The sequence below is a fragment of the Lepisosteus platostomus genome, chromosome 3 (assembly GCF_059453375.1).
Source record: "Lepisosteus platostomus isolate fLepPlt1 chromosome 3, fLepPlt1.hap1, whole genome shotgun sequence".
NCBI lineage: Eukaryota > Metazoa > Chordata > Actinopteri > Semionotiformes > Lepisosteidae > Lepisosteus > Lepisosteus platostomus.
Genome location: NC_142613.1, coordinates 61,755,202 through 61,769,381, shown reverse-complemented (window position 1 = coordinate 61,769,381; position 14,180 = coordinate 61,755,202). Strand labels below are relative to the sequence as shown.

General features: G+C 34.9%; 2 protein-coding genes across 8 annotated transcripts in view; both read right to left on the bottom strand.

The window, feature by feature from the left end:
• adgrg6 (adhesion G protein-coupled receptor G6) overlaps positions 1–14,180 on the bottom strand; it is a 78,398-nt gene that overhangs the window by 23,357 nt on the left and 40,861 nt on the right. For all 7 annotated transcript variants that reach the window (XM_088626304.1, XM_088626299.1, XM_088626300.1 and 4 more), the window contains 6 exons: positions 4,149–4,237; positions 3,474–3,526; positions 3,182–3,235; positions 1,066–1,208; positions 498–612; positions 168–259 (listed from right to left, as the gene is read on the bottom strand). In XM_088626304.1, coding sequence (XP_088482430.1) covers positions 168–259; positions 498–612; positions 1,066–1,208; positions 3,182–3,235; positions 3,474–3,526; positions 4,149–4,237 — 546 coding nt within the window. The remainder of the gene's footprint in view (positions 1–167; positions 260–497; positions 613–1,065; positions 1,209–3,181; positions 3,236–3,473; positions 3,527–4,148; positions 4,238–14,180) is intronic.
• Positions 4,245–10,829, bottom strand: LOC148675205 (uncharacterized). The gene has a single exon (XM_088626306.1). It carries the CDS (start codon positions 8,699–8,701, stop codon positions 5,645–5,647), a length of 3,057 nt encoding a protein of 1,018 aa, XP_088482432.1. The 5' UTR covers positions 8,702–10,829; the 3' UTR covers positions 4,245–5,644.

The window sequence follows — 14,180 nt, the reverse complement described above, 5'->3', positions numbered from 1 at the left end:
AAATGTTATTCTTGGTTCATATCCTAATTAAAATCAAATTTCAACAACAGGATTCTGTCTAGTTTAAGTAATATGTCCCTGTTTAATTTCCTTATTGTCCGTACTTGCATTAATAACAATGCCAACAGATTAATAAATAGTGCTGTAGCAGTGTTTTTAAACCTTACCAGCAGACACTGCAATGCTGTCAATGTCACCCGTGCAATTACCAAGGTCAGGTGGGCTCCAATAAGATGTGTAGTTCTGCAAATTTAACATGCTAACAGAAAAACAGCACAGTGTAAGAAAACACCAAACACTAATGTTGCCTTACATTATCTTTTATATAATATAAACCTTATCGCAAAATATATCCTTCAAAATGCCCTTTACCATTTCCCACATGCTTTTAAAATACCAAAAATGTATAACCCATTGTAAAAACTCACTATGGTAACAGTCGGCTTGTAAACCATTACTCTTCAGAAAAAGAAAAAGGCACAGTACAGATGACTCACCATGTTCTTGAAGCATTCTGAGCTTTATTTGGGAAGCAGGGTGAAAACTGAGTAACTATTGGTCTGCTCTCTGGCCATTTATAATGGAAGGGATTTTCTTCAGCATAACAGTTTTCTAGAATACACAAGCAAGATAGAAACATTAGTTGAGATAATGTCTCCACTTTTTATTCTTCTTGTCTTTAAAAGGCGACACAGAATGTAACTTAATATTCTTGTGTTTTTTAGTGTTTAAGAGATTTTGACTAAAACAAATAGAAAACACAAAAATGTTGCTTACAAAAATATATTAATTAGCAGAATTTGGTATGTTTAGGTCAACAAGAGTTCATCATATATACAGTAGGTAAAATACATTTTATTTAAAAATGAACCTGAGTCTGTTGCTTTATACATACAAACCAATCAATACAGTACCTTACTAAATTTAAATATCCTCCAGAAGTGTGAGCCAGGACAGAGAAATGTGATTATTCACATTATTATACAAAGTAGATCAACATTTGCAATTAGAACCAAACTGTGATGCACATTAATTTAAAGGTTTGAGCCGTAGATTTACTCTTACCAACTGACTGGACAGCTACAGTTTCTAGCACCAGCCCACTGCCCATTGTAATGTTGTTCTGTACCAGTCGGCGCTGGATGGCTTCCTCTTGAAGAAGGATAACGCTGGTATATTTGTAAATGAGCAATGCTTGACATATGTATCTAGAAATGACAAAATTGTCACTATAGATAAAACTTTTATTTATTACATAAATATAAATTCTAAGGTCTTTTGAGTGCATAAAAATCAAAAAGACTAATACACTCATCTCTCACTGTGCAGGTGACTGGTTCCCAAATTCCCATTAAAACATATTTAAAGGTCTCTGATTCATTCCAAGTCCTCATAGCTGGGCATAAACCAGCCGCATTTACTGTAGGTACTTTACCTTTCAGATGTATTTGAATAGTTTGGCACCATCAATTGCTAAGTATACATTATAAGAAGCAGAATTTACCAACAATTCTTTTTTTATGCAAGTGGTTACAGTGGGTATCAAAAGTATTCACCCTTCTTGGACTTTTCCGCAATGTATTGTGTGAAATTTCAATATGGAATCATAATTTAATTGTGATATTTTGCCATTTATTAACACAAAACACACTATAATGTCACAGTAAAAACAAAATCCTACAGATCATCCTCAATTGATTATAAATATAAAACAGAAAATAACTGATTAACTGAATTACTTTAGAAGTCCAGTGTGGGTAAATTATTTTGTTAGATTATTATGTGTATGAAGTACACATAAGAATGTATTCTGAAGCCATAATGGGGAGAACTAAAATTTCATCAAGATGTCTCAATAAACAAAAATGTATCATGATAGTTAATACATTTTGTACAGCTTGATACCTATAAAATAAAAAAAAAATAACATTTAAAAGTAAGACAGAATATCGACCTGTCTGGTCACACCAATAACATGCATTTATAGTGTGCATAATCAAAATAAAACATTTTGTCTAATAAAATGTTCAGATTTGTTTTTTTATGCTATACATTCAAATATTATTTTACACCATAAGTAGTATAACAACCTTACAATTTCTGTTAAGACACTGTTAAGACAACAGCTGAGAGGCATGAAAAATACAAATGGAAGAACAAGTTGCAGTCTGTGCTTGGATTAGCTGGGGAAAGGTATGTATATTCATTGTTTGTTTTAGCGAGTACTTGAAAGTAAAGTGCTAATTTTAAAAGGGATGAGTGTAGTTTAATTTATTTTTTAATACAAATCAAATGAAAAGTAAGGGATATGTACTGGTTATGGGCAGTCACTCCTTCCTATAGCTCTGAAAGTGCCCCAGGTCCCAGCCACTCAGTCTTCCACTTATGATGGAAAAAAATGCCCTCCAGAATTAAATTGAAAGCACCTTATTTATTCTCGATCGAGACATAAGCCAGAATGAAGACCCTAGATTTTTCAAGGTGAAATGTTAGGGTTTTGAATCCCCCACATAACCAAGTCTCTGTTTGTACCCAACATTCTGTACTTCAGCAGAGATACACACATGTGACAGAGTGAACTGAGTCATAGGAAATCTTATCTCTGGTGGTGGGTGAGTCATTTTCACTTAAATTAATGTGAAAATAATGACAAAGATTAAACAAAAAACAATCCTTAGGACTAGAGTATTAAAGTAATCCCACGAAAGCAAATTAAAATCTTGAAGCAGAATGGTAGAAATAGAAACAACTTCAAAGAAATGTGACCATGTTAAAATCATAGTATACACAAAAAATGGTATTGATAGGTATAGTAAATAGATTTCTCTTAAAACAAAATCATAGTTTTTTTTATCATTGTCTCATTTCAAACAAGTATTTGCATTTTAGGGTTTGATTTTCTGAGTCCTGAACATCTTCTCCATATCCACTCAAAAGGTCTTCCTCACTTCACATCCTGTTATGCTTGTGCAAGATATTATAATGCTGGAATTTAAATGTTAACTGTAATTTTGATACAATAAATACATAATTAATTTGTCTTAAAGATGTATCACCACAAAATTATTGCCTATTTTTACAACATTTGGATTGTCATAAAAGTTGTTTTAGAAGATCTGTTAATGACCTTTACTTTTAAGGGGTAAATATTGTGATGACAGATCAGTACAGTAATTTTTACCTTTTGACAGTGCTCCGTGCAGATCTTGAGGATATGCTGCTGCTGACCTGAATGCTGGTAAACACAATAATAAGGTAAGAGCGTAAGGCTCACTGTCCAATTAATATACACTTTGTAAACATACAAACTCAGTTTTGAATCTTTGCAACTAGTTTATTGTTAAATATATGGGATATTTAAGCTAAGAATATAGGAGTGAATAAATCAAGAGTTTTCCTTGTATAAGTCAATACATGTGACTGTACTAAAACAACACTATAACACATTCAGATTTTTTATGTGTATACTCTACCTGATATTAGCCACATAAACAGAGTATGTCCAGTTTTGAAATGTGTGGTTGAGCTGAAAAAGTAAAGGCACACTGTAAATTAATACTGTAAACTATAAAATACATATTATTAATAATTGTTTAAAATAAATAAAATACATTTAGTACAGACATATGAAATGTAATATTCCTACAGCATTGCTTGGATTTTATATGTACTGTACAGCAAGTCATTATGCAATCACGCAGCTTTCATGTTCTCACTATGCTATTAGCTAAAGAAAATCTTTAAAAAGAGAAGTGGTCTTTTTTAATAAAAGGCACTGAAGCCTATATTTTGCACAGAGAATAGTATGTAATACTGTTTTTCTATTTTGTTGACAAAATGGCAACATATAATTGGATTTTTTTACTTCAGTTAGCATATAATTGACCACTTTAGAAATGGTCAGATACTTTAGAAATCTGACCATTGGTTTGCCAATATGGTAATGGGAGATATCAGTAACACTCCATCATACTGTACATACAGTCTGTATTATATATCCAAAAGAAACAATTCCAAACAATTTTCAGCCTTTACTTAACACAACAAACTGCTTTATATTTTATTGCAGTGAAGAACAATACAGCCATTATATTTCTAAATATAGTTCATAAAACGTCAAAGTGACTTTGACGTAGAATATGTCCTACCCAGGTTAGTACAGCTTGTTCCACTTCCAGTTCCGTAACATGAACCTGGTACTCATATACAACAAAAGAAATTCTGTAGAATATCCCTTCTGTTAAAAAAAGGAAATACAGGAAATTAACCAATGAGAAGAATATGTCTGTGTCTGAGCAATCTTACACTGTGTCGCATAGCAGGAATGCAGGAGGGTAAAAAAACACTCTCACATTCAGTATTGGAACATTATTCACAAAAATCTCAATGTAGTGTTCAATGCTGGTGTTCAAAAGATGCAGTATGCACAGCATTTTACCAAACGCATACTCTTTAAAAGCCATGTCATATTTGTAAATTATCTAGTATTTGTTTAGTAATTCATTGTGTTTCTTGTATTTTATACTTGTATTGTATTAATACTAGGCGAAAAAGTAGACACATTTCTGAGATGTGCCTGTCTGTTGCAGTAAATATGTTAACTGGATGACTGCTTAACAAGGGGCGTACCACCCTCAAAATGAAAAGAAAAGCATGCAAAACATACATTACATTCATTGTGTAATGAATGCAACTTGCTGCATGCAAAAATGCATTCGAAAGGAGCCAGACGCCTACTGTTATTATTATGCACAAAAATTAAATACATTTTGTAAATTAAAGATTCGTTATTTTTAGTAATAAGGGTTTAAGTCTTAATTTAGGGTTTCATCAAAGAGGTATTTAACATGGCTACAACATTCAGCACTGTTACCATCAATTCATTTGTTAGACTAACCTTTAGTTTTCATGACAAAGCCTGCAGCCCTTAAAACAATAATGTATTCAAGGCATAGTCCACTGTACTACACCTTTAATTCCAAATATATAATAACTGTACTGTGCAAACAAAAATGTTAATAGATACAGTAAAATGTAACCAAAATAAATATCAGGATTATATTGCCTGGTGTCAACTTAGGAACAAATGTTTTAATAAAGAACATAAATTACTAGTCTTCTGCTGCTATGCCACACAGTCACCACTAGATGACAACCCAGTACCATCCAAGGTTAGTCTATTTTGAATTACATCTCTACTGAAGTGCTAAGCAGAATCTTTCACTCTTAGGAGACTTCAGTATTTTAAGTGATTTCAAATAAATTGACAGAGTTTTCTTTAATTGCCCAAATAAGACCCCATTGTTTTGACTAAGATACAGTAAATTGACATGCAGTCTCCTGAGAGTTGGCATACAAGGAAACTAGAAATCAAGATTAGTAGCTGATTTTGCATTTTAAACAATCATTTTCCAGTCCTCAAAAAATCGCAGGCTTTTGATTGTAGTCTGTTGTGATTAATTTCCCTCCTCCCATCAATTTATATGGGCTCCACTCATTTAAGCACAGCAAATCACCTCACCGTTAGATATAAGAAAATCTACAGAATACTACAGAAAGAAAACAAAGAAACAAAAAACAACTACTGCATTTTATTATTGGTACTAAGAACTAGTCCAAAACTACATATATATAGTAGTGTTTTTTATAACATACGGTTGCTGGTTGAAAATCCACAAAGACATGAATTATCAAAATGATCTTTGCATAGGCACAGGGTGACTTCAGTGACACCCATTGTTGTTTGACTTCCAGTGGTATTTCCCAATTGCAGGTCAATGTTTTCTCCACTGATTCCACTTCCTAACATATTTAAAATATGAGGATCCTTTGTTGAGCCAGACAGGTGGTCCTCTGTTGATGTTTTATTATATACGAGTTCTGCATAACTGGCAGGTGTCTGGACAACAAGCGATGCACTTGCCATAGGCAAATCCTGATCCAAAGAAGTAAGCACAAGTCCATCATCCCATTTCTCATCACTTTTGTCATCTTCAGCAGAAATCTCAAACTGCACATTTCCTGCCAACATTGAACCAGATAGGAGAAGATTCAGCTCAGATGAAGCCATTACATCTTTGGCCACAGGGGACTCACTTTCTACAGCTCCTGAAGATCTGGTAGACCACACTGGGCCAGATGCCGGCTGCATTTTCATTGACAGGATAGAAGATTCTTGCATAATGACTTCATTCGACACAGGGGTTTTGAAGATAGTGGCCATGTGCTGAGGAGCAGCAGTGGGTTCCACGGAGGTCATTTCCAGAAGATGGGTAGGATAAGAAAATGGATTTTGCTCTTTGAATTGAAACGGCTCACTCAGTTGTGAGAGATTCATGTAAGATTCAGAACTGACAGACTGGGACTCCTGTGAATACCAAGTCATATCAGAGTATATCTCAGGTAGTAATCCTTGAGAAGTAATCCTTGAGTTCAAATTTGTTGGAGTGCTTTGCAAGTTTGTTTTAGTGGAACTGCTGATGTATGGATGTTGCAGAAGCTCATGGCTCAAGTGTGAAAATGCACTGCTAGATCCGAGAAAACTACTGCTAGGTGGAGGCTGCACACCACTATAGAAATAATCCTGTGATACAATTGTTTTTTTCTTTGAAGCATTTTCTAATTCATTAACGTTATATGGAGTTCCCTGTACACCATGGAAGGATGTAGATATCTCCCTTAGTGTAAGAGAGTAAATGGATTCTGAGTGGGCCCTGCCTGTTAAATAAGCTGAAGAGGCACTTAAAAATGACAAGTATACTTGAACCATGGAATAAATACTTTCATCCTCAATAATTCCTGTTGTTAAATTCATTGAAAAACTGTTTGCCAGTTCCTCAAATACATTTTCTGGAAGGATACTGGTTTCTGATAGAAAGGAGTCTGTGCTAAATGTGTACTGTGCTGTCCCTCCTTTAATTTTAGAAAATGCATTAAAAGGCAAAAACTGAAAATCTGTCAATTCATTTTTCATTGATTCGAGGGCCTTGTAAGGCAAATGAGTGACAGCACTGAAGTAAATATGAGCTTTAGGTGACAACTCTTTAAGGCCAGAGTCTGAAGGATTATTACTGTTGTAGCCTGTCAAGCTGCTGAAAAGGAGCTCTGTTGAACTGTTTATATTGGATTGTTCTGAAGATAAAAAGAAACTCATCTCAGAATCACTAATTGTTTCTGACATGATTATTGTGTTATCTGGTTTCAGGTTTGAAGGGAATGAACTTTGATATATTGGGAGTCTTTGGTCCTCTGTATGGGAGTTTCCAGTGAATTCTAACTGATGTTTCAAGGATGGAAGAAGTAGGGAACTATAATCTGTATCATAAGAAGTGAGGCTTGTTTCCATAAAATCATGTATTAAAGAAGGAAAAACCTCTGACATATCTGACAAGAGCAGTATATTTGGCCTAGATGGTTCTATTATTAATACTTCACTTTGAATCCCTGCTGATGCCTTTAAAATAGCTTCTGAATTTTTCAAGTGCTCTGTGAGAGTTTGAGAAGGCTGAATAGTTCCTGAATTGCTAGGAAGCATTGCATCACTCTTAATATTGCCAAAGTAGGCAGTATCTTTCCTAAATGTAGAAATGTCATTTTTATATAGAAATGGAGATCTTGTTAACTCTTTTGAAAAGTTATCGAAACTACTACTTTCTTCATGGTGTTCTTTTCCAGAAACAGACATTACTGTTTCCTGGTAGATGGGTATAATGCCAGTGGACAACCCATGAGGCACGGAGGCTCCTGATGTGTTGAAACTTAATATCTGTGTCTGTGATTCAGCTCTTAAATGCTGAATGAAGTCTAGAGATATGGATGGCAGTGCAGCCTGGTTGGTTTGAAAGTTCATATTTGCTGTTGCCTGACTGATTGCGCTCAGTCTTTGTGAAGGCGTTTGCACACCTGTCCCTTCAAGCACCCCGTTGAAAAGATGGATTTCTACAAAGCGGCTTTGAGCAACCCGAAGCGAGCTCTCTGCCAACAAGTAACTTCTGGCAGAATTAGTCATCTGGCTCAATTCTTCTTTCGTGACAATAGGTGCATTTTTGGAAGCATTATGAGGAACAGAAACTGTGCTTGCATTTACTTTATAAGAAGAATCCATGTCATAGAAAGAAAAGGTTTCCATGCCACTGAAAGTTTCAATGTCATATACAGCTGGTTCAGAGCCAGAAGGGTATTCTGAAGCATCTGTCCAATTCAGTGTTTTGTTTTCGCTGTCAGTATTCAGGGTCCAGTATGGAACTAGTGGCTTATTCTTGCGATTACTGAGTGAAGCTGCCTGAAATGATTCTATGTCATCACTTCTGTTCTGGCTGTCCATTGGTTGCCATGGGAAAGCCACTTCTGAATGAGTTGTGTCATGAGGTATCTCCTTTGTTTTCCTAGCAACGGAGTGTGTTGTGGCCACTTTGGGCTTAGAGGGAACGGCTGTTGTGTGGTTTGCGTCTGTGATCGGAGGTTTAGTCAGATGGATCACCGGCTTTTCCTGTCTCTGAGTGACAATGTCTGGTTTCTTCCTATTGGGCCAAATTAAAGGTGTTGAAATTATCCCCAAGGATGTTTTCAAACTCCTAGGACCCTGGATGACATGTGATCTTGACTGTGGTGGGGTAGAGCCCGCTACCTCGGATTCGGTGAAGTTGAAAGACAACCAAAGATCTGTCAGCGTATCATTTCCTGCTCCGTGACAATTGGTCATTGTGAAAAATAAAGAAGTTAAAGCAAATTGTTACTGTTATTTGCACTTATTGGTTTCTCTTTACTCTGGTCTATATAATACACTTACACTCTTATTCTAAAATAACTATTTTCAATGCTGTGAATAAAATGGCAAATTAGAGTTTTGTGTTTTTACCTCTAATATAACAATAGATTTAATGTGACCTAATCTCCCCAAACCAAGCTATTCAAAGTCCAATATGAAGGTTTTGAATCAAGCAAAGTTGTACTTGCAGGTATCTTGCCTTCATAAAGCTTGTTTTTCAGAAGTGGAAATTACCTTTGTTTAACCTTATATTACAGCTGGTCAATAATAATATTGAAATCTAACCTCAAAGAATGTTTGTGGGAGAACAGGTCGCACATACACATTTGTTAGCTCTGTACAATTAATAGCAAGTACTTGGGAAAATAAACTGATGTCTTATCAGTATAACAGTTAATGTATAAATTGACAGTTAATGTATTAATTGATTTTTATTTCATTTTCATTTCATTTAGCCATTTCAAATGTCTAAAGCAGCTGAGAAATAGAGGGTCAGTCGTGAAAAGGCATCTTCAGAATAATATGAATAAAAATTCAACTATTGATTTTTTCAACAAACTCAATGGGTTGTACAATTGCATAAACACAATGCAAAACAAAGGGGAAAAGAGTCATTTTTAAGAATGTTGACACTCTTTGAATCTCTAATGTTCTTTGCCAACAAGTTTCACAGATGAAGTGCTGCACGTGAGATGGCTCTGTTATCTATTAGATGGAGTCTGGAGTTTGGTAGGTTAAGATGGTTTGCTTTGGCAGATCTCAGGTTAAGATCTGGACTGTACTGATGGAATAAGCAATTTAAATAACCTGGGGCTAGACCATTCAGTACCAAATGTGTGAACAGGATTTCCTTAAATTTCAATTGGAACCAGTTTGTGCTGATTTGAAGTACTTTTATATAGCATGTACACCACAGACTTCTGGATGTACTGAAGTCTATTTAGTACCTAAGACAATACCCCAGTAAGTAAGATGTAATCTTGATAATATAAAAGCATGTATCTAATATTTCGGTTTTAGATAAGCAGAGAATGATAACACCACGTTTTCTAACTCCCACCAAATGTTTTATTACATCACTGTCAACAACAACAACAACAACAACAACAACAACAACAATGAAGTCACCAACTTTGCAAAGATGATATTAGACTTATTTGAACCTCAGCCTTATCACAGTTGTGTTGAAGTCATATCTGATTTGGTCAGTGAATACATCTGAAAGTCACGAGCACTGCATTGAATCTCTCCTTGATGGTTAATATTTTGATGAAGAAATAAACATGTACTGTACATACTTTAAGGTAAAAGTCCCAGCACAGAACCTCACTGATAAAGTAGGACAACATTAGGTTTTAAACAGTTAAAATCAATAAATGTGTTCTTCGTAGTGCAACAGAAATCAAACTAAAGAAATAAGTTCCACTGGTTCGCAGATAATTTGCCATGTGATCCCGTAAGATATCTTATCTGACAGTACCAAAAGCTGCACTTAACGTTCTGACATACAAGTACATTAAGTGACCCAAAGTCAGAAACCATTAGCAAATTATTATAGTAAAATGGCTGTTTCATTTCTGAATTGTTGCTTAAATTGTAGCGTTTCTCTATCTAAATGTCAGCTGGAAAGGTTCAAAGTGTTCATTGGATGTAAGAAGAGATGGTAATTCAGCTGCCACTTTAATTCCAGTGTTTTTGTGATCTAAGGGAAATTAAGTTTGGTTTTACCATTTGTTAAGTATGCGACTAGGCCACGTTTGTTTTAACACAGATGTGAGAGCAAGCAGACTTAAAGCCATCAGGAACAAGATCAGATTCCAGGAAATCATAATTGAGGTTAATAACAAATGGACAAAGAACAGATAAACTAGCTTTGAATAGGGGTGTAGAGAAAGGGGGCATAACAAGTGCAGCTGGTGTCATTTTAGCTACCACCTCAGTCTCACAGGCAGTATCAACAGCAGAAAAATGAGAGAAAATTGAAGCCATAAAGAAGGAACAGGTGTGGCTGTTATAACTGCAGGAGGTGAGGTCAGGATCTGATTTTTAATAATATATATATAGGTATATACAATATATATTTTAATCATATATATTATTCATGAAATAATTGCATGAATGTGTTACATTGGTCAGTAGTAGAACGACAAACAGTCTTATTATATTGTTCAAGCCTCTTATCAATAGGAGAGTGAAAGACAATGGAATTACTGTGACATCTCCCAGTAAGACTGGAATAGAAAGAAAATATGGCCACCTTAAAAGCATTTCTACAGCCCTGCTGATGTTCTTCAGAAACCTCTTGATGAACAGTCAGATCAGATTAGCTTAGTCTTCCTCTAGAATGATATGTTTGGGCTAGAATATCAATACTCTTGTTAAGACTGTTATTGTGAAGAGCAAAACAATCTTCATGCAAAACAAACTGAAATACACTAAGTTTTTTGTGAACTTCTCCACCAAATACATATAAGTGAATTCACAAAACTCAGTCTATTACTGTTATAGGAGACAGAGGGATTAACAGTCAATCAGCAATAGTCTTTTGATCAGAAATGTCCAGTTCACATATAGATTGAAAACACCCACACCACAAGTCAGTTTTATTTTGAAAAACTGACATGCTGAGTAAAACTGAAACAGCCAAAAGTAGCAAGTAAATGAGCAGCACATGAGCAGATTGAACTACAAACCTTGGATGAAGCTTTTATCAAAGGCAAACATATTCTGAAAGTCATTTATACAGCTTGGTATATTAATGGAACAATTTATGGTGAAGTAAGCAGCAACAGTTTTCACCTAGAATGTCAACCCACAACCTTCCAGTGAGAAGTCCACAACCCTAATACAGTAAGTGCTCCACATTACTACCTACTAAATGGCATCAGTATGTAAACTACTTGTAGGAATTGTTAAAAGCAGAGTTAGTAACATTGAAAGCTCAGGTAGCACTCTAGGGGGACAGAAATACTATCAGAGTCAAAGATCCTCCTTAAAACCGAAGTGTTCAAAGACTGTAACACAACACAACATAGAAATTATATTAAAATGACTAAGCAAATAATGACTACTTAACCACCACTCCAGCCAGAGTTGCAATATTTCTCAATATATCTATATTCAGTGGAAGATACCTAATTCACCAGCAAATACTCAATCGGTTGGTCACATGTTTCAGTAAAATGAACACAGAGTCTTGTTATTTAAGAATCATGCAGCCTTTTAAAGACAGCAAAACTAGTTTAGATCCTTTCAAAGGGACCATAGCTTTAGAGACGGCACATGTTGCAGTTTTGGGTAGCTAAAACAGACAGCCATAATCAATACCACACCTCTTGTGTGAATATTGATGCAAAAGGGACAAGACAGAGAATGGAGACTCCCTCCCCTAAGGGGAATAATCCCAGTAGCTGCTGCAAAGGTGATGATTTCTAAATTTTCTTCCAGTGTTTATGTTCCCTTTATTTGGTTTACTGTACATTGTTTCTATATTTGCGAGAAAGTAGAATCTTTATTAAATATTGTTTAATATCATAATTATTTGAAATACAGTATGTAATTAGTAGAAGATCTTTAGGTAGTGTGGTCTGAAGGAGCTATATATATATAACTATATTTTTCTTAATTTTAGGAAACGTAGCTAATTGGCAGAGGTCAGACCATCCTTGTTCTTTAAAATTTTCTCTCCCTGGTTTGGCCTTAAGCCATTCCACTCTCCCTTTCAGTAAAGCTTCTATCTTCCTTGCGGAACTTGTGATATTTTTTTTATCCTGACACAGCAGCCATCTGTAACGTTTTCCTGTTGCATTTTATAGAGAAAAATATGTTTCAGCAACAGGTGAAACCAATATCTCTAACAAACCCATGCAGATTGTGAACTATTTAGTTCAGCCTTTGGAGTGTTTATACACTATGGTTTAACCCACGACTAACACTCTAGATCCCTCTGTTCTGTTACATCAAGGAGAAGAGGATTTGTTTAATATATTATGTGGTCTATATAATATATACATAAACATAGTCCAGAATACTGCATATGCATTAAAGAGAGTCCATAGGAAAGAGTTCAAACTAGCCTTTTCATGAGCATTCAAATGTGATGGTTGTAGCAAGTATGTTAATTAGTATCTGATACAGTGTCTGATACATAGCATTTTTATACTGTATAAGTAGTATACTTTAGGAGTTTTTATATGAATAGAAGAACACATTCTGTGCATTCAAGATTTTTAAAAGCTTTTAAAAACATAATTCTTCTGTAATAGTAAACATTATATTTTCTTCATTTTCAAGTCTTCTTCACGTCAAAAGCACACGAGCTAGCTAATGTATGTAGCACAAAGACTTTTTAAGTATTTAAGTATAAAATAGTATTAAAAGTATAAATTTAAGTATTAAACAACCTAGCTTCTAAAAATAAGGAGAACAAGTCTGTTAAAACAAGGTCAAAATGAACAGTCCTTAAATTTAACATACTGTATGAAAAAAAAGGTATTCTATGACTGTACTTTGAGCTATTAGCTTTGCTTGTCAGTGTTGTGAAGATCAGAATTAAAGATGTACAAAGGGCATTTAAAGGGGCTCAGTCTGCAGCAGGTGTTTTTCATTTAAGGATTAAGGAAATGGTCACATGAGTTATGAAAATGTGCAAATACATTACTTTAACACACACGTACAGTATACAGTATAAGGAGGAAGCACAGTAAGTGGAGTAATTTCTGAAAAGCTGAATATCTACAGTACTTGTTCCTTCTGCAGCTCACACACTGATGCAACTCTAACTGATCCACACTAACTGGCATATACTGTATGTGGAGTATTTTGTGTATGACACTTCATCTACTTGTGAGCTTGATGATTTGCTACAAGACCCCTTGGGGAATTCCACTGATGCAGAAATGTCCACAGTATTCCTTGTCTCCACACAAAATACAATATACTGCTAATATGACTAATATATCATATAACTAATATCTTTAGCATATGTGTTTTCTTTCTTCTTTTTTTCAGCATGGAATAAACCTATTACTTGTGCCATATAACTAATATGTTGCTATTTATGCTTTTAAAAAATATCACATCAAATTGTTTACTTTTTCAGCAGAGGCATGCAGATCTATAGAGAATTTAACATTTGCAGAATTGTGCAAAGACTGCTGTCAACTGTTTAAGTCTGTATTTTGAGAACAAAATCATACTACAGTAACTTTCAGCCTATGAAAAAGGCATATATAAGATCCTGCAAAGTTCTGAACACCAGAAGACAAATGCCTTACCCTACGCTCTACTGGTGAATACTGGGATGCAACTCATGGCTGATGAGGGCGTACTAGAGCAATGAATAACAGGTGACAAGGATAGGAAATGTGAACTAAATTGTTTAAGAAATTAACACAGAATATGGCATGCTGTG